At 37.1% G+C, this 20917-nt stretch overlaps 1 protein-coding gene and 1 pseudogene across 1 annotated transcript in view; both read left to right on the plus strand.

Annotated features, from left to right (window-relative positions):
* The first annotated feature begins 211 nt into the window (after positions 1-211).
* LOC114235477 (U6 spliceosomal RNA) lies at positions 212-311 on the plus strand (annotated as a pseudogene).
* Positions 312-2562: 2251 nt separating this feature from the next.
* TMPRSS11E (transmembrane serine protease 11E) overlaps positions 2563-20917 on the plus strand; it is an 82480-nt gene continuing 64125 nt past the window's right edge. The window contains exons 1-2 of the mRNA XM_028161717.2: positions 2563-2696; positions 12750-12804. Of these exons, the coding sequence (XP_028017518.2) occupies positions 2563-2696; positions 12750-12804 (189 nt within the window). The remainder of the gene's footprint in view (positions 2697-12749; positions 12805-20917) is intronic.

Consider the following 20917-nt stretch of genomic DNA (forward strand, 5'->3'; position numbering starts at 1 on the left):
TCAAAAGAAGTTAAAAATTTAGAAGTCAGGTAAAGATAGCCACTATTATATTCTTATTTGTGTTTTGTTTGGTTTTTCTGTGTGTGTGTGTGTGTGTGTGTGTGTGTGTGTGTTAATTTGGGACTTGATGATTTTTCAGATCTAAATAATATCAAAATAATAATTAAAAAAATACAAACACCCCAAATAAAAATCTGAGCAAGCCTAGTGCTTGTTTCCACAGCAAATATACTAAAATTGGAACCAGACGGAGATCGGCATAGCCTATACCAAGGATGACACATAAATTTGTATAAGTGTTCTTTGTTTTTCAGTTATGCAAGATAAATATTACAGTTCAATAAAGGTGGGGGAAAAAAAGTCCTAGCTTACATTTTTTCATAACAAGGCTGGCCTTTAATGAATTGTGACAGTGAACTAATCCTTTTTGGCATAGTGCCATTGCTATAGCTACAAACATAGGTGTCACAGCAGATGTTGGCTGCGGAAGCTCCTGAGCTGCTGAGCGCACCCTCATCAGCTTTGTTTACGTGGGTGAGGTGCTTTTCTCTGTGCTCCACACCCTTGCCTCCCTGCAAGATGCATCTGAAGGCAGGATGCTGTCTTCCTCTTGACCTATATTTCTACTCTTGAATTGCAATAGAGTTGGGTCACCGGGAGTTCCGTCTTCTGCCTTGCCATCTGAGATTTGAATAAGGAGGAACCTCTCCTTGGCAGTATGAGGATGTTAACAAAGGCCTCCAGGTGGAAAGCATTTGGCCTTGACATCATGTAGAAAAGAGAGGAGTAGTTGGAGAGACAATAATTCTAGAATTGAAGAGTTTTAAAAAGAGGAGGAAGGATTTCCTCTCCACCTTCTGTTATTCAACCAACAACCTATGAACATATGTACGGCTTTCAGAATGAGGAATTTAATACCAGAAATGCAAAACTAGAGGCCAGCTATGAGCTCCAAGGTTTAGGGGACCTATTTGCTAACCCTCTTTCCCTAAATATCATTTACAGAAGTAAGGGAAATGTGTTTCCTTTTAAGAAAAGCAACCCTGGCAAGATAACAACTTTTCTATAGGAATCAGTCAATTCTATTTTTCTGTTTCTGATTGTCTCCAATTCTTTTTTTTTTTTGAATTTTTGAATTTTATTTTATTTATTTTTTTATACAGCAGGTTCCGATTCTTAAACAACATCTTTTTTTAAAACTCTCCAGTGGTAGTATGGATTAAGCAGGTTTCATTGTCTCCACTGAAAATGAAGTATTGCTTAAGTGGAAAATCATGCCTTGTTTGGAGTAATTAAATGGTTTAAGCTAAGGCTTTCCAACCCTCTACTCCCCCCACCCCCGTGAGAGATATTAATATAGAAAAGTCTGCCACTCTGGTTTGCAATATTTATAGAAACTCCAACTGAGTGCTAGTTTACAAGGAAAGACATCTGCTTATTTTTTGTATTTGCATTTTCTGTGTTACCTTTTAGCATAAGATCTTATATATATCATTTTTCAGTAATAAAACAATAAATACTTATTGAACTAAGAGCTCGAATCAAGGGAAAACTTAATTTTGAGACTTGGAGGCAGAAAAACAATGTTACAAATCTTACTGATTATTTCATCCTTAGTTTGAACATTGGCCATAATTTAGTTGAAATATATGCATTTATATAACCAGTATTAAAAAAGGTTATAGAAAGATCCCCCAAATGTCTCAGCTTTCTCTTCTAGGAAGACTGTATACAAGCATTATAGAAAGTATATATTCCTTTTCACCTTGTAATATTTATCCTTCTGCAATGTGAGGGAGAAACTTTTAGATAGTAGGCTGATCTAAGAAAAGTGATTTATTCTTTTGGGAAATATTTCTAATGCATAATTTACTTTGACATACCTCTCTGGATTCAAGTCTGTGTTGTGTGACGTAAATGAATATTTTCAAAGCACTTTTCAGAAGAAATAGCAAAATATATGTACCCATAGCACTTTTCTTAAGGCAAACTCTCTAGTTGCATACGTGCTGTGTTAGGCAAGTTTCCTATAATGGCACATGTCACACGTCAGGATTTTTGCCGAAGTTAGTTTCTACATATCATTCTGCATTTGTCACGCCTAATGTGAGCTTGTGTATACACAAGTGGCTGTGTCAGGACCATTTGGCAATTAATCCATTAAAAACATTGCTATACTGCTTTTCAAAAAAAAGGGAGGCAAGGCATAAATTATTAATGCATATCCCTTTCCAGAGGAAATGAAAGAGATATCTTAAATTATTTTAAAATCCAAGTAAGGATGTAAATTGATGAATAAATAGTGGAGAACAGATGAGAGAGTTTTCAGATAAGGAAGATCTGAATTCCTTATTTCTTTTCTTTGGACAAGATTTATGAACTATTTGTCTGGTTCCTCGCTGTGGTTGATTTGAGAGCAGAGGACATCTTGCCTTTGACTACTAATGCTTTCCGGTCATCCTACTCCTTTTTTAGTAGATTGAAAGTATCCTGGGACGGTTTTAATCTATTTCTTGGTTGTCATCACCCTCATTTAATTTTACCTGTTGTTATTACCTCATAATGCCTGTGCCTCAGGCAGCAACCCTCACTTCAGCTGCCAAGGTCAGCAGACTACAGTTTGCCAAAGAGGGTGACTCTCCTAGGCCCATACACCAAGTGTATCTAAGGGCCCAGCTGGGCTCTGGTGATAACTGGTAACTTCAAAGTTATCTTGTTTCTTCAGTTTTTCCAGTATATATATATTTTTTGCATACTCTCTAAAGTTATACATGATAATTGGAAAAATTTGAGAAGATAAAAGCAAAACAAGAAAACTAGAATGTATATCAATTAGTTAAAAAAAAAAAACCAGACTGTAAAGAAAATAAAAACAGAAAGGAAGCATTTCAAAATAACATTGGATTAGTGTTTTCTTCTCCTCATCCTCTTCCTCTTTCTTTTTCTCACTTCCTCCTCCTCCTTATATTTCTTCTTTCCCTTCCTTTAAGTAATTTCTAAGATATCCAAGGGCAAGGCTATGCAGTTACAAAATATTCTACTCCTGACTAAGAAGAATATACATTCTCTCTCTCTCTCCCTCTCTCTCTGTGTGTCTCTCTCTCTCAATAGATAGATCTGTATATCCACATGGTAGCATGCAAATTTTTAAGATACATGTATAACATATTCTAGATTGAGTTCCAGCACAGACCATAGTGTTAGGTTCCCGCATTAGGAATACTTGTAGGAATAAATATTTGTTGCATGAATAAATGAATGAACCAATGGCTTACTGTGTGCCAGGTTCAGTGTCATTCTTTTAATGGATAATCTCATTGGGTTCCAACAGTGAAAAGGATGGGAAATGTAGCGTGTTAAAGAGACACTTGTTGACCTCATGGTGAGACCCAGCTCATAGATTCTACAGACCAAGGAGAGACTGTGAGACCTGAATCCCAACCAGTGCCTACTGCATGGTAGTAGGCATGAGCTTGGATTTTGTAGAATAGGACTGATCAAAAATTCTCAATTTAATTCTGCATTCTATGTACTTAATGTTTGAGATCTGTCACATTGTATTGGTGGTACAAATGCTTGTGCAATATTTCAGATATGCCCTATGAGTGCCAGGAAAGGAGTGAAGGTATTGAATATTTCATTTGTCAATATTCCAAGAAACTATTGATTTAGGGAAATTTGTGAAAGAGCTCATAGTGTCCAGTCATACAGTAGACCAATGAAGTACATATCTCTGAGTATAGCTAAAGTTCAAGTCCCTCAGTTAAATCAGCAATGCTTTCAGACATAAGTAAAATTTCTCCCTTCATTAATTGATATTTATGTGCCTATTAAATATGGTTATGCATTGCACATTCTTTGAACTTTTTAACCATCAAATTAAAAATTAATGTGATCCAATTAAAGAATAAAATTTAACCCTATCTCTTCAGTATATAGGGACACTAGGGAAACACAAAGAAACATGTTATATCCTTATTATAGGACGCATAGAACAAAGACGGAAGACTGTGGACAATGTTATCATTTGCATTGTTTCACCATCATAATATTCTGTGACTGTGTTTTGACTTCCTGATACTGTGTGCCTACTTCTTTGGAAAACATAGTCCTAGCACTGTTGAAGTCAATGAATGTCGAGCCACTACTGTAGGTATTCTTTCTCTCAGAACTTTAGATAAATTTAGAATTCTTTTGTGTTCCCAATATCTGATCATCATTTGGTTTCCCTTTCCCCTGCCATTGTATTGGAAAATAATCCTTCCTGAAGTGAGTAATACGAGGAAGGTGATACAGAAATATCCCATAGACAATAAAGTGTGTGAGGAGGACAGTAAATACTAGCAGATTAACTTGGAATAAACACATCGGTGGATTGAGCTAAAATTGGGAAGCCACAATTTAGTATTAAAGATGGCAACCAGGAGTACATGACTGAATTACAAAGCAGGAAAGATTAGACAGAGAAAGGAATGGAATACAAGTGATGGCCATCAGTGAGAAGGTGGCCAGGGTAAAATGAATTATGAACAGGAAAGAAATATTTTAAGATTGACACCATGGATCTTGAACTACAGCCAGAAATATATTGACATCTGTGAACACTGTGGGTCTAGGGCTGAGAATAAAGGCATACATGGTCTGGCAGACCCACTCTGATTTCTAGTTCTGGGATTTTTTCCAGTTCCACTCAATGTCCCATCCTCCTTAAAGTCCTTTGCATCCTATTCTCTTTCCCCCCTAAAAGCCCATAGTTTCTCTGATACTGCCTTCCAGAAACTGGGGTCTTGCCTTCAGAGTTAAGGTTTCCACTGGTAAGAACTCACAGAGGTAGTCACATTGCTGCCTGGATCTCTGCATATTGCCTACTGACTACCTGTCATGCCTTGGCCATCTTCTGTTACATTTTTCTCACCTGGGATTTGATTGTTTTCTTGCCACTATACTTTCCAGGTAGTATGTTCTACTTTGCTTCTCTGAGCAGACACTTGTGTAATGCTGGCTCTGCCCCTACTTGCCTTTTGTTGGAGCTGGTGCTGGACCTGTGTTTTGGACTATCCCAATGGTAAACAAACCGTAGTCCTCATTCATTCATTTATTCATCAGACATCACTTATGCTCCTACTATGTGTTCAGCGTTGTGCTAGGTACTTGAGATATAATGACAGAAATAACCATGGATGGACACAGGAACTCTCACATACTACTGACGGGAATGTAAATTGATAAAGTACATTGGGGAGCCATTTGACACTATTTTGTAAAGTTGCACATGGACACTTTCTATTATCCAGCTATTTCCTCTCTCTGTTTACACTTATAAAAGCACTTGTTTCTCTGCATGTGCTGCACTTTCATTTACCATAGACTTATAGATTACACAAAATTTATAATCAGTAGACATTTTGTATAGGTACTTTTCATAATTATGAAATGAATTAAAAACTAGTCACATCAATAGAATGAATTTGTTAAAAATAACCCAACACACAGAAGCCTTGTTATCCTTTGCTTGTTCTTTTCTGACACGTTGTAGTCTGTACGGCATTGCACAGCTTGAGTTCACAATGACTCTTTAGTGACTTTCCATCAAAACTGAAATACTACTTCTCCTTGGATAATGATGTTCAGCTGGAGCTTCACCTCTTGTGTTTAAGCAGTTCCTTCCAAACAGAGGATACCCACCCCACTTCCACATTACACCCAATCCAGATACTTCCCCTCCTGTCAAAATGCTCAGTCTTGAACTGCAGGGCAGCAGATCCTTCCAAATGCAAATACAAACATACAGACTTATATATTGTCAATTTTTTAACATACAGAATTCTCTTCTTTTTTGGCTGCGCCATGCAGCATGCAGGATCTTCCCAGACGAGGGATCAAATCCATGCCCCCTGCGTTGGGAGCGCGGAGTCTTAACTACTGGACTGCCAGGGAAGTCCCAGAATTCTCTTCTATACAATTCTATTATACATGTGTGCAAAATATTCATACAGATTAAACATTCATGACAACAGAGGAAAGTATAAGTTTTAAGATGTGTTCTCTGTGAGAAGGCGTGACCCACATCTCAATCGGTGATACCCTGTAGCCATTAATTTTGTTACTGTTTTTATTTTTTTCCCTTATTTACTGACTCCAAAGGAAAACTGCTTGATTTCTGTTCTTTTTAAAGCCAAAGCCTGGCAACATGCCTTCTCAAGAAGTTAAGACTGAGTGAAAAACAAGTGAGAAAATGGTTGTAGGTAAATGTGAAGAGGTGACTGTGAGATGACCTCCCCACCTCCTCCCCCAACTTGTGCCGCTTCATCAGCTTGTCACTACAAACTGAGGTTACCTTTTATTTTTGTGTCCGGATAATTACAGGAAAAGATTGTCTATCCACTTGCCAGATATTAGCACCCACTTATCTACCACACTGTTTGGAGAGTGTCCAGGATCCTGCCTCGCATGTGACTAGGAGCTTTGCTGCAGTCTGGTCCCCCTCTGCAGCCTTCCCATCCTGCTGGCCAAGGGGATATTTGTTACCTTTGCTGCTAGTGAAGTTGATCAGACTGCCACTCCGCCTCTAACTGCCCAGCTCCTAGGAGGGGACACTGTTCTTGTAATTCTCCATAAGATGGTTGAGACCCTGCTAGGACCTTTGCAAGGCTTGGGTGGTGTAGCAGTTGTGAACTCAAATGTCAACAGAGGTCTGGCTGGTAATGGAAAGGTGTGAAGGCTGTGTGGTGTAAGAAGAGTGGCCATGACATTTGGCTGCAATATCAGGAATAATGTGGGCGAGAGTGGTGGTGAACTGGCTAGTACACGCCCGATTTAAAGGGAGAAGCTGCTATTTAGAGCCAACTGATTGTTGACCTGTGGGAACAAAGACTTAGTTTTGCCAGATCTGATTTTGCAAGAAAAGTCTGAAAGTCATATTTTTAAATGAAACTTTATTTTTAAACACTGGTACCTGATTCTTTTTTTTTTTTTTTTAAATGACACTGCCATGGCCAAATCAAACTTTTTTATGGGTTTCTATGGGACTATGAGCCACTAGTTTATAATCATTTACTAACAGCTGCCATCATAAGTAGCTACTCTTAGAACCCAAAGCCCAACTATACTTCCAAGTCCCTGCATCGCAACCATCGGACTTCCACGTGGCATGTGTCAACACACACACATATACACAAACAGTGCCTGTGAGTGAGAATTCCGTTCTTAACACGGGATAATCCGCATCCTTTACACTAATGGGATCTGGTTCCGCCAACTACTCGAAACAGTCATGGTGTTTGCCCAACTCCATCTCAAATAATACTTTATGTGAAAGGGCTGCATTATAGTCCAGATGTCAATGTACCAAATTCAATACAGTTTGCTTCCAGTCTTGCCCTCAAGGTGAGGCAAAGGAAAGTTGCAACTGCACATATAATATGATTTCATCACCCGCCTGAGTGGGAACAAATTCATTTTTTTAAAAAAATTATTTATTTATTTGGCTATGCCAGGTCTTAGTTGCGGCATGCAGGATCTTCACTGTGGCTTGCGGGATCTTTTAGTTGCGGTATGTGGAATCTTTGGTTGCAGCATGCGAACTCTTAGTTGCCGCACGTGGGATCTAGTTCCCTGACAAGGGATCGAACCCAGGCCCCCTGAATTGGGAGCACGGAGTCTTAGCCACTGGACCACCAGGGAAGTCCCCAGGAACAAATTCTTAAACAAAAATTATAAACACAACTTCTAAGACCAAAATAATAATTTTCTGGTAGAGGATAGGCTGAATCCAGATTTAAGAGAAACTATCTTCAGCTCTGCGGAAGCTGTCTTGCTAGTAAACCAAATTTATACAATTTTATATTTATATTTATATACACTTAAGCCCAGTGTCAGACCTCTGATGGGGGCTGCTTCCCCACATTCAGGACTCTCCTCAAGAATATTGGAAAGCTACTTGTGTACAAGTGTAAAGGGCCCACCCAACTTCCACATCAGAATGCGGAAAAGCTGCATGCCACTTTCTAATTGGAAGTTTCTCCTGCTTCAAAATTTAAAGTTCACTCTTCATTAGATAGTTCCAGAAACTTGATTGAAGGCAAAACAAAAGTAGAGAAAGAACAATTCAGCCACAGAAGCAGAAACAAGTAGAGTCCCAAAGTTGACCTCCCATAGTAAAAAAACAGCATGACTCTAAGGAGAAGGTGAGAGGTCACCTCTAGTTTTTGGATAAGCCAGCTATAGATATCCATTGTAGGGAATAAACACTGGGTACATTGGAACTCCATAACTAATGCCTTTCGTTCTGATTTCAGGCTCACTAGAGAATATTCTGATACTTTGATTTTCCCAGTAGATTTGCCTCCCAGAAGAGAATGTGCTGGTCAGGCCAAACTGAAAAATATGTCCCACTTAACTAGATTGACAATATTTCTCATTGTAAATTAACAAACAAGTGTTCTGATTAAATACTTTAGTTACACAACTATATTATATAACTATATGTATAAATATATTGGGAGTGTTTTATGTATGTTACATACTCAAATATTTGATAATTTGATTTTAAATAGGCATTCACAGATGGCAACATGGGTAAATTAAAATATCATCTTGTGTATTCATTTTAAACTTTTCTTTATTCATGGACTTGAAAAATGAAATTTTATTTCTATTTCTCAAATTATTTTTCAAGGATAAATAAATTCACATTCCTCTATGAGCAGAATTTGCACTGCTGTTAAGAGGGAGGAATTGGAGAAAATTCACATTTATTGACAGCCTAGTATTGTCTGGCTCCTTAAATATATTATGTCATTAAGTATATTATGTCATTTATTCTGCACAATAACGCTTGGGTAAAAAAGGTATTCTTGGGGCTTCCCTGGTGACGCAATGGTTGAGAATCTGCCTGCTAATGCAGGGGACACGGGTTCAAGCCCTGGTCTGGGAAGATCCCACATGCCGCGGAGCAGCTGGGCCCGTGAGCCACAACTACTGAGCCTGCGCGTCTGGAGCCTGTGCTCCGCAACAAGAGAGGCCGCGATAATGAGAGGCCCGCGCACCGCGATGAAGAGTGGTCCCCGCTTGCCGCAACTGGAGAAGGCCCTCGCACAGAAACGAAGACCCAACACAGACAAAAATAATTAAATGAATTAATTTAAAATAATAATAATAAATTTAAAAAAAAAAAGGTATTCTTCTCATTTGATAAAAACAGGTTTAGGCACGTTTAGTAAAACTTGCCCTGAGTCACACAACTAATAAATTGCAAGGTTAACATTTAAATTTAAAGAAATTAAGGATTCTTTTATTTCTTCTGATTTATTATTGACACATTATAGCCTAAAACTCTAAAAGAACATATAATCTTGTGTGTTTTACTAAAAGTTTCAATCTGTCCTAACCAAGGTTCAAGAGGTATTTGAATGACCCAAATTGGGAGAGGTGGAGACTCAAGTCTGGCAGACATGTGAGATTGTAGAAGGATGGGCTTTACAGACAGGAGATTCAGGCCAGAGACATTAGCCTTCACGTAAAGTTAAAACTTAGATCATTGTTTGTAAGTTGGTGGGGAGGCACAGGGGAATGGGTAGAAAATCAGCATGTGAGCCAAAGGAACAAACTGAGTGTAGCTCCCAAAGAATCAATTTAGTTGCAAAGAAACAAACATATACATGCACACATAGTAGGCAATTGGCAGGAGGCCTAACGGTAGGATCAGCTATATACTATATCTGAAATATATAAACTTATTTACATATTTAATGTTAAACTAAACTCATACAGAATTGGAAAACAAGAGCATCAAATTCTCAATTACTGTTTTCTCTGAAAATGGCTTTGTTTACCCGTTAATTGGACCAGGTATAGAATTTCAGGTTCAAAGTTTTTTTCACTCAGTGTTTTGTTCTGTTGTGTCATTGCAAGCAGCATGCTGATGAAATCTGTTTTTATTATCCTGTAAGGAATCTGTCTTTTCTCTCTAGTGGCCTCAAGACTTGCCTCTTTAACTTGATATCTAAGATTTCATCATCTAGTCTTTGTGTTTCTAATTTTGTGTGGCACTCGTGGCCCTTTTGAAGTCTCATGTCTCTGCAAAGTTTTGGAGAATGCTAGGTTGTTACCGCTTGAAATATTTCTTCTACCACATTCTCTCTAAATCTGCTGAAGGGTGTTATGCCTGGAGGTTACAACCAGAAAGACCTGATGAAGGTCTTCTGGGTTAGGAGTGCTCCTCGTTCCTCTCAGTGTCACCAGCCCTCTAGCATGCTGCCCTATTTCTCTGCAATAAGTGTCCATATTCATCTTTCCTGAAGGGAGGTAGATACTATTTGTCTTACAGGAGCGGGAGGAGAGAGATATGCCAGGGTTGACTTGCCTGGCTCCTCCCTTTGTGGTACTCCAACTAATCATCCTGTCAGTTGCACCTGGGTCTAGCTCCTTTTCTTATATTTCATCTCGAGGCATGGAGTGCTTGTGTTGTTGGTCTTACCTCCTAGGTTAGAACTTTCCCAAGAGAAACCTGGACTCTGACCTTTCTCTTGTCTGCTTGTATTTTTGAAAGGTCAATTACTATTTCTGCAATTCTTTTTTTGTTTGTTTTTTACTATGGCTATTTTATTTATTTTTAATATATATTTCCCTTAATTTCTATGAATTTAGTGTAAAAGGGGAGATCATATCAAATGTTTACCATTTTGAAACTGGAAGTCTGCCCTCCACCCCTTTTTTTTTTTAATTATTATATTTGTTTTGTACTTAATAATATGGTCAAATAATTACCCATGGAATTATCTCAAAAAATAAACTTAAAAAAACTAATTGGATTTTTCCTTGTATTCCATATTTATTCCTTATAAACTTACCTCAGTCTTCATTCCCCAGATCTATTTTCCCCCAAACATACACATACACATCATACACTTATCATAATCATAAACATTTATTACAGGTAGATCTAACTATAGTTTGAAGACATAACTCTTCACTAAAGGATGATGGAGAAGCAATGAAGGCAGATCTGGTGGGTATGGTTGATAGCATTAAAACAATTGACTTTTAACCTATGGTTAGTCATGGCTATGGAACAAAGATGGGTGAAACATTCATTCAGATTTTAAGTTATTTATTTATAGCTTGATAATATTTTTCCTTTTAATTTTTCCTAATGCCTAAATATTAGGGTTTAGGGGAAGAAATCATTTTCTTCAGACAAAATAACAGTCCCAAAAAGCAAAGTTTTTCTTGTTTTCAAAAACATCATTTTTAAAGTTATTAATAGAATAGATCTATTATTAAAACATTTCTTTTTAACTGTAGGTATTTGGCACGGAGAGTTTAGCTGTATTCAACCTTGTTGATTTGTTCCTGCATTTGTGCAATTTTATTTATAGGTTTTCTTCAGTTCTTATATATCAAAAGCAAGTGAGAAATAGACTCTGTATGTGCATGTATTCTGAGTTTTTATTAACTGACTGAAAGAGGCTTTTATTTTAGAAAATAAATAGTATTTATATTGTATCTATCCTCATAGCTATTATTCTACATCCAAGTAAGTACCTTGTTACAGCTCTTATCTTTTACCTCTCAAAGTAATGAAAATGAAAACGTTTATCATTTGACAACTGTCTCAAATCCTTAAGTATACCATACCCTAGATAAAATGTCTACTACTGGTAAGAAGAATGAGCTTTTTATGGGTATGATATCAAGAACTGACAAACAATATGGAATAATGGAGAACACACAAAGGCAGTTCCCAGAAAAAATTATTAGGGATTTGTATTTCTTGTGCTTTGAATATGTTGATAACTAGCCTAAAGGAAAGGATCTCAAATCTCAGACTGGTTTATGGAAGGGACCACTCACTGTCATTATGGCTCCATGAGTATTCATGGAAAGTCCTGTTTGGTGGGACTTATGCCTTTTTCTTACATACAAATCCAAGTTCAATCATGCTTCTCTTTTACTTAGACCTCTTACTTCGATGCTCCATGGTTCTCAGGAATGCTGCCCTGCTGCATCCTCAGCCATTCCTTTCACTAATTTCTCATTTGTTCCCTATCCTCATCCCTGATATAGTGGTTCTGATTTTTTGACACATTGTTCAAACCTCCTACTTTTGTCCTCAGCATATTCCCAAAACAACCTCTGCCTCACAGATCTTCTGTCTTGAAAGTCAGTGCTAATGTCCCCTTAGCCTGATCCAGCAATCTCTTTCTGATTCTCTTTATGGACTCAGATCTGTAGCCAGATGGCCTGTGTCCTAATCCAGCTACACTATTTACCAACCGGGAGACTTGGGGTACATTATTTATCTTCTCTAGGCTTCTGTTTCTTTATCTGTAAAATTGGGTTAATACTTGTTGTGAGTGTTAAGTAAGCTAAACATATAAAGAACTTAGTATAGTGCTCAGCACACTATAGAAAGTTCTCAGTAGTTGGTAACCATTATTGCTGTGGTTGTAAATTTTTCTCATTCATTTGTTCAGTAATATTTATTGAATTCCTATTACATGCTAGGCCCTGGAGCTATAGAGAAAGGAGTCTAGTCCCTGTGTTAAAGAAGATCATAGTCTAGTTAGGAAAATATACAGGGAAAGAGAAAATAACAATGATGTGAGATGAGAAATACATACAATGAACCACCAAAATTGACACTGGACCTAGATTTACTGATATGGAAAGATATCCATAAAATATTGTTAAATAAAAAATAGATAGAAACCCATTTTTAATACATGTTCTATTATTTTTCCTCTAAGCAATGCTGAGCACCTGAAATACTTCAAGTACATGGTAGATACTGGGAATACAGAGGTGAGTAAGACAGACATACATATGGAGTTTGTAAATTTGGTGGTGGGGAAACTGGTACTGAACACGTAATTCCAAGTAGGATGCCTACTATGAAGTAGATGTAAGAAATGCTATACCAGCTTTTCCAGAGCTAAACTAGATTAGAAAATCACTTCTCTGAAAATGTAACATTTAAACTGAGATTTGAATGATAAATACAAGGTACTTCCATGAAGCACTGGAGTAAAATTGTTCACAGCAGAGCGAATAGAATGACAAACTCTAAGGTGGACAGAGCATGGTATGTATAAAGAGGTGAGAACTCCAATGTGGCATGAGGAGGAAGAGGTGGGGAGAGTGGCATATAGTAAGTATGGAAAGGTAAGTAGCGACCAGATCTTTCCTGGCTTTTATAGGTTATAGTAAGGGTATAAAATCTTTCCCTAAAGGCAATATGAAATTTTAAAAGACTATTAAGGAGAGGAAAGGTTTGAATAATCTATAGTTTAAAAAAGATCATTGCCCGCATTGTGGAAAATAAGAAGGGGCACAAACCACATAAGGAGGAGGACATATAGCAAAATGTGTTCACTTGTGGGCACAAAGTGAATATCTGGGATAGTAACAGATTTGACTAATTTGATTCTCTTTAAACTTGTTTTCTATATTTTTCTGAAAATTTCACAATGGATCAGTATCATTTTTTTAATAGTAAAAATCAATAAAACATATATTAAGAATGCTAATACAATATAATAGGTGCTATAGCTAAGGCAAGTACAGATTAGGAAGGACACCTAATCTAGACTAAAGGAGAACACCTACCTAGAAAAGGTGAAAGATGAATTAACTGCTGAGGGATGAGTAGTTCAGCCAGACTAAGAAAGGGAAAAGAGATCTTCTTAATCAAAAGCAGAGCATTTATAAAGATATGTTGATTAAAGGGAAGGTAGATCAGAGTGCAAAGTATGCCATGACCAATGATGTGGCTGAAGAGGCAGGCAGGGGAAAGGCATTAGATATTATGCTAATAAATTTAAAATTTTTTCTTCAAATGGTAAATAGTAATTGAAGAAATTTTAGCAAGAGAGTGACATGGTGAGATTGGCATTTGAGAATGATCATCCTAGCAAGTGGGATAATGTACTGCATGAGAACAAGATCAGATACAGAAAGACCAATTCAGAGTTTGACTCATGTATTCAATAATAATAGTACCAAATGCCTCATAGGTAATAACTATTAGATCAGGCATTGGAGAAACAGTGGTAAACAAGGGAGCTCCAAGGTGCAGAATGGCTCATCAAGAATGTTTCTTCTACTTCCAAGAAAGCAAGTTAATGACATTTTATAGTACATGCTCTTAACAAAAGATCATTTTTCCCCCTTTCTTCTTTTAAAATAAGATATTTTATTATAGGTACTCTGTCTTTGGTGTGTTTTTATTTGCCCTTCTGAATCCACTGTCCATCCTTCACCCCTCTCTACCTTATTCTTATTCCTCTCTATGCCTTATTCTTATTCTACCTTTGTCCTGGGAGGCAGACCTGTTTAGACAACATTAATAGATTCTTACATCTTCTGACTTCCATTTAGTTTCAGCCAATAGGGAGGCATAGCAGTAGATCAGGGACGCGGTAAAGGATGAGATAAGGGTACTTACCTCCTGGCTCCCTCCCTGCAAGTTTGCCTTCTGTGTCCCTCAACTGAAGGTCACTGCTCATCTCAAGCCAAATCACTCTATGTGACTCTTTCTCTCCTTTGACTTCTGGCCTAGGGGCTACAGCTTAGCTGCTACAAAATCTCAGGTTCCTGCATTATACCTTATAATTCCCCCACATCCACACCTTAGAAAATAGTCCCTTTATAAACAATCCTCCCTGAAAATAATCTATTTAGTTGTGCCATCTATTTCTTCTTGGGACCCTGATTGAGAGAAGAATGAATTCATTGTCTAATCCATGACTGATATTTTGAAACTTCACAGTAGAGTCTGACTCAGCTGTACTGAGGGATATCGTACAGAAAGCTTGGACTTGAAGAACACTGAGCTCAAAACATTGTATGAGGGAAGGTCTAAAAGACATGACTTTATGTAGTTTCCCATTGGGCAGGAGGTGGGCATTTTTAGTGGCACGTGAATTATGCTTGGTGAAGACATTTTTAGAGCTATAAGCATGTCTCTGGATATGTGATAAGCAATGGAAGAATAGATTGTAGTGAATATCCACTATGGTTCTATTTTATGCCAATAATTTTTCTTTTAATCTTATATTCATAAAATAATCTGGATTAGGACACTTGCTAATTCAGCAAGACTTTTATTAGAACAAAAGAGTATGATAGGACATAAATTTACCTGTCTGGGGACTTCCCTGGTGGCACAGTGGTTGAGAATACACCTGACAATGCAGGGGACAGGGGTTCGAGCCCTGGTCCGGGGAGATTCCACATGCCACAGAGCAACTAAGCCCGTGTGCCACAACTACTGAACCTGCACTCTAGAGCCCACAAGCCACAACTACTGAGCCTGTGCGCTGCAACTACTGAAGCCCGCACGCCTAGAGCCTGTGCTCCACAACAAAAGAAGCCACTGCAATGAGAAGCCCGCGCACTGCAATGAAGAGTAGCCCCAGCTCGCTGCAACTACAGAAAGCCCACGTGCAGCAATGAAGACCCAACACAGCCAAAAATAAATAAATAAATAAATTTATAAAAAATAAAAAAAATACCTGTCTGTGCATGAAATCTAAAATGATATGAGTAATTGAGATTCTGACAACACTCACCTTAAATTAAGGCAAGTAACCGGGGAAGTAGCACAGATGCATTCAAATTTAGTAGAACACAAATATTTGCAATATTTATGGTTTAATCATGTTCTTTTTATCACGACATGGTATTTGATATGACTATTGAAGTGACTATTCATATTTGAACTATTGCCCCTTTTCACATTTTCTTCACCCATACTAGGAGTCCTTAATAATGAATAAGAATGTTAGGGTTAAAAGAGAAATTATTGTCTAGTCTCTTTAGATAATCCTAATCCTAATCTCGTAATACAATATCTTTTTTGAAAAGATTGCATTCAGTCAAAGAATAATTGGTTAACATGACATATCAAGCTTAAAAAACCCTAAATGGGACCTTCTCAATACCTGTCTTTCCCTACAATAAGCAGAGTTTCTTGAGAGGTCACTATTTTCTGACCCTTCTGAATGATGCATGAGTATACCAGGAAGACAGTCATAACAAATCTCTTGACACTGAGCCCTACCTTTTCCTGCAGCTCAGTGGGAAGGAAGTTTGCATAGCATCCTATATGAGGTGGCAAAATTGTTCTAGTATTGGGTTATAGTAACCTTTTTCCTGATTAAGAGTGGAAAAGAAGACAGTACCATGTAAAACTTCCCATGGATTCACAAGAAAGAACTGCTATCTTGGTGTCAAATCTTGAACTTAGATAAAATGGTTTTGAACATTGTTGCTATCTTATTATAGTGGTCATTCAATGGAGGGGTTGTCCTGCCTTCAGAAAGGGTACTGATATTTAGATCATGTCCTTAATGGATTCATTGATAAAGAACTTCATCCATTTGATAGTACAAGAAGATTGCAATTAAACTTTGGAGATGTTGGAAAGGTATAAGTGCACAATAGAATACTGTATGGGTATTCAAAATGATGCTATAGAAATGAATTTGTTGACATGGGCAGATGTTCATGATATATACACTTAAGTAGACAAAAAGACTAAACTGAATGAGTTAGGATAGTTTTGGCAGCAAGTAACAGAACATCCAACTCAAAATGAATTTAAAATGATGTATTTATTATTATAATTATTAGATGTGTTAATCCAATTGATCTAGTCCAGAGATAGGGCAGGCTTTACGGTTGGTTGATTCAGTAACCTAACAATGTTATCAAGGAAACTACAATAGGCAGAGCTTGTTTCTCTTTGCTCTATCACTCAAAATATCTGCTTTATCCTCCAGCTAGTTCCCCAAATAATTGTAAGATGGATTCCAGGTGCCATTTGGTATAACTACTTGATTCCTCATTAACACTCAGATGGAGAAGAAGAGAATGGCTGACTATCACTTGCTGTAAAGACTGAAGAGGAACCTTTTTAGAAGTCTCTAGCAACCACTTCCTCATTTATCATTGGCTAGAATTGCATCATATTCAGATTTCTAAGCTCATAGTTGGCAAAGGGAATGTGACTCTCTTTAGAGTAGTCAGGCTCACTCACTGAGCTAATATCAATTTCCCAAACCAGAGTATTGCCATTCAGTGGAGTAAAGGTGAAATGCATTTGGAGGGTCAAATACAGTTTTAAAAATATCTATCTATCTAATGTCTATCTTTGAATAGAATAGAAAATTAATCCCACAGTATGATAGCATTGGGCAATGGAATTACATTTCTTTTACATTTTTTTCCTTTTCCTTACCTGTATGTAATAGTCTTCTATAACTAAGCATGCACTGTTGTTGTCTCTTTAACCTTTTACTATGGAAAATTTCAAGTCAATCCAAAAATAAAGGAAATAGTATAATGAACCCTCAAGTATCCATCACCTAGTTTCAACAATTATCAACTTGTGACAAATCTTGTTTTATGCATTGTTTTTGTAATAAGAAAAAAGTTGATTTTAGTTAAAAAAGATGTTAAGATCTAGTCACCTACTTATTTTCTCTAATTCATAGAATTCACCTTTATGCAAATCAGTAAGATTAAGCTAAGGATAGACCAATATTGTTCTTACCAGGTGCCTGAGATACTTCTCAAATTGTGCCCAGTGTATTTCTTTGAAAGTTTGGTTTTGCTCAGCTTCTTAGCCTGCCTATGCTTCTCAGAAATTTGTGCTGCAGTATCCCCAATATCAAGAGGAAAAACACATGACTCTAGGAACTTGGTATCAAAATAAAGTGGCTCACTTGAAAGCATAGAGTTCTTTTGAAATTTCATTTTTACTCTTAAAATCTGTGAAAATGTGCATTTTAGTCTATGTTTAATAGAAATAGAGTGTTCTAAATTACTCACCGTTGAAGAAATTTGATACTGTAGGGAGATGGTCCATGTTGGTCTTATGGCTTCCTGTCTTCCGAGGCACCCTGACAAATACCCCTGTGAACACAAGGTCCCCAGTTTAAGAGGCACAGCCTTTTGAGAGGCGCAGGCTTTTTTTTGCATTTCAGACCCTGATTCTTCCCTTTGACTTTGTTTCCTTGCCTTTGAAACCCCATTCTTTTTAAGGACTTCGGAATTCAGTGTTCTTGCTTTTCTCCACTGCAGACCTCCTCAGTTAGTGTACCCTACCCTAGGGACTAATCCTTAGTTGTCAGCCCTACTGACTCATCTTGGCCAGGTCTGGCCCAGTACCCTGCAGGAAGATCTTGGACCCACAAAAACACAAGGTTGAAGATATGTGTTCGTTTAACAGATCTTTATTGAGTGCCAACTATGTGTCTGGCACTTAGCTAGGCCTTGGGAATAGTGTAGTTAAAAGAAAAGACACAGTTCACTGTCATTAGGGACACAGGAATATACAGACAATTATAAAATGGGCTGAGAAGAAGTGCACATAACATGAAGTATAGCATCCTATGAAGCTCAGAGCAGGGCTCCTTAAGTGGCTCAGGAATGTCTTCCAAGAATGTGATGCAGTATAACAAGAGGGGAGACGAGGAAGGAGTGGCTTGGTGGTAATTTTCTATATTTGAATGAAAACTTACTCAGGTTCAACCACACAGAACGGTTTCTTAGAAGTAAAGGGATAGTCAAAAGTGGCATTCAGTATGGGAAATTGTTTCCAGGGCTCCTTTTACACTGATCTAGAAAGAAGGGACTAGCACAAAGACTTTGATTACTTAAGGGGAGAAATTAGAAAAAACAATTGTATTCCTTTCAGACTGAACTTTTTGGTCAACATCTTACAAGTGTATTGTGTATTTTATTCGAGTCTCAGTGCTATTTACTCGTGCTGTTTCTTCTTCCCGGAATGAATTTTCTTTGTATCTTGGTGAAACCTTAATCATTGGTGAGTCTTTGGCCTTCTACAAAATCTCTGCCAAGCAGAATCAGTTGCTTCATTCTCTTTCCCCTTAACCCTTTGTTTCATACCACAGGTGGAGCTTCCATCCCTATCTGCCTCTCCTCCTACGCCTTCCTGCTTGCAAAAAGCAATTAATCATTCTACCTTCTAACTTCAGAGCTCTGTATAGTATTTAAATATAATAAATGTTTTAAAGAAATATGTGTATTAAACTGATTAAAATTTAGTTTAATTTTCATAGTCAACTGATTATTTTGATTACTCTATCATTAAGACTATACTCTCTCGGTATTCAAAAATTTTGTTTATTTTTCCTTTCTTGTTTCTCAACAAAAGAATGAGGTAGTGGTGGTGACGTTGGCATTTGTTCTGAAATCATCTTGATTAGGTGAATAGGATGTGAGACTGATTTCTCACTGAGTAATTCAGAAACAAACACACCCAAGCAATGGTGAACTCCTCTAAGGTGGAGATAGAGGGATAGGCCTGTCCACGCAGTTAATCAGGGCTGAGGAATGGAGTTGAATGAGAAAACAAATGAAGAAAGGCCTGTGCCTACCCTTTCCATGCTCTTCTACAGATGTACAGTCCTGCACCTCAAGTTACTTAAGCAAAAGACTGTCTTATATTTTTGACTTTTTCTTTTCCACTGTTAGCCCTCCTTTCTCTTCCATTTCAGGTATATATCAGACACAAAAATGCTGTAGAGTGACTCTTGGTACTGGATGTTCCCCCTTAAATCTTTTTCAGACCATGAAAAAAATGGCATAGCATAGCCTGTTCAGGTGTTCTATTTTTAATAATTTGTATCTCATACTTCCACATGTTCCACACAGAGGGCAGATCTCATTATCACTTGTGTATTTTGCTATAACTTTATTAGGCCCAAACAGAGCTACTAATAGGTAGGAAAACATATTACTGTAATAAATTAGGATTTGGGATGGTGACAGGAAGTTGTGGCTTTCAGAGACCAAAATAGCCTTGTTTGTGATCTTAGAGGAAAACCAAGAGTTGTTCACTTAGGGCCAGTTTTAAACAAGCAGAACATCGTATTTTACAACAATATTTCTGGTAATTTTGCAAATGCTTTTGAGTGATCCTGCTGTACTAGGCACTGTGCTAGATGCTTTGCAGAATAAAAGATGAATAAAATAAAGTTATTTCCTTAAAAGAGACTGCAGTATCAGTTAACCTTTCCCTTCACTGTAATCAAAATCATTTGTAACTTCCAAAGAGAGACATATGTGCCAAACACAACCTGCTAGAACTTATTTAAATAGCTATTCTAGGTTCCACAGTTCAAGTTCAATTAATTTAGCATCACTTAACCTCATTTAATTTGGACACTTCTAGTATTAGAAAATATCTTCTATACTATCATCCATCAAATTATTAATATTGTTAAATATCTTCTCCTATCTCTTTTTTAGAATGAGGCTTACATAAAACTATAGGTAAATTATAAAAAGAAACCAACTAAGACTTTTTATCTTTGGATGTTGAATAGTGAACTCCTCCTCTAAGGCAATTTAGATAATTTACATATATATGTATATGTATATATATATATTCTCCTTATGATTAGCCTTATAGATTCAAAAATGGCAATACTTTTGGTCTTGAATTTAATGACTTATCAAACATAACTTAAAGCTGGAAAACCACCAATCTAGAAGGTAAAAGTGCACTATTAAATTATGGTAGTTAACTCAGCCTATAAACTAGAACTAGACTGATTTGGCTCAAATCCAAGATTAGACACCAGTGTGTCACCTAGGTTAAGTTACATAAGTCCTGTCAACACAACCAAAAATAAACAAGTGGGACTATATCAAGCTAAAAAGCTTTTGCACAGCAGAAGAAACAATCAATAGAGTTAAAAGGCATGAGAGAAAATATTTTCAAACCATTTATCTGATACAGGGTTAACCTTCAAAATACATAAGGAACTCCTACAACTCAAAAGCAAAAACACTAGTAACCTGATTATAAAAATGGGCTAAGTATTTGAACACACATTTCTCTAAAGACATACAAATGGCCAACAGATATACAAGAAAAAAAATC

Source organism: Balaenoptera acutorostrata, chromosome 5 (genome assembly GCF_949987535.1).
Source record: "Balaenoptera acutorostrata chromosome 5, mBalAcu1.1, whole genome shotgun sequence".
In the NCBI taxonomy this organism is placed as follows: Eukaryota; Metazoa; Chordata; class Mammalia; order Artiodactyla; family Balaenopteridae; genus Balaenoptera; species Balaenoptera acutorostrata.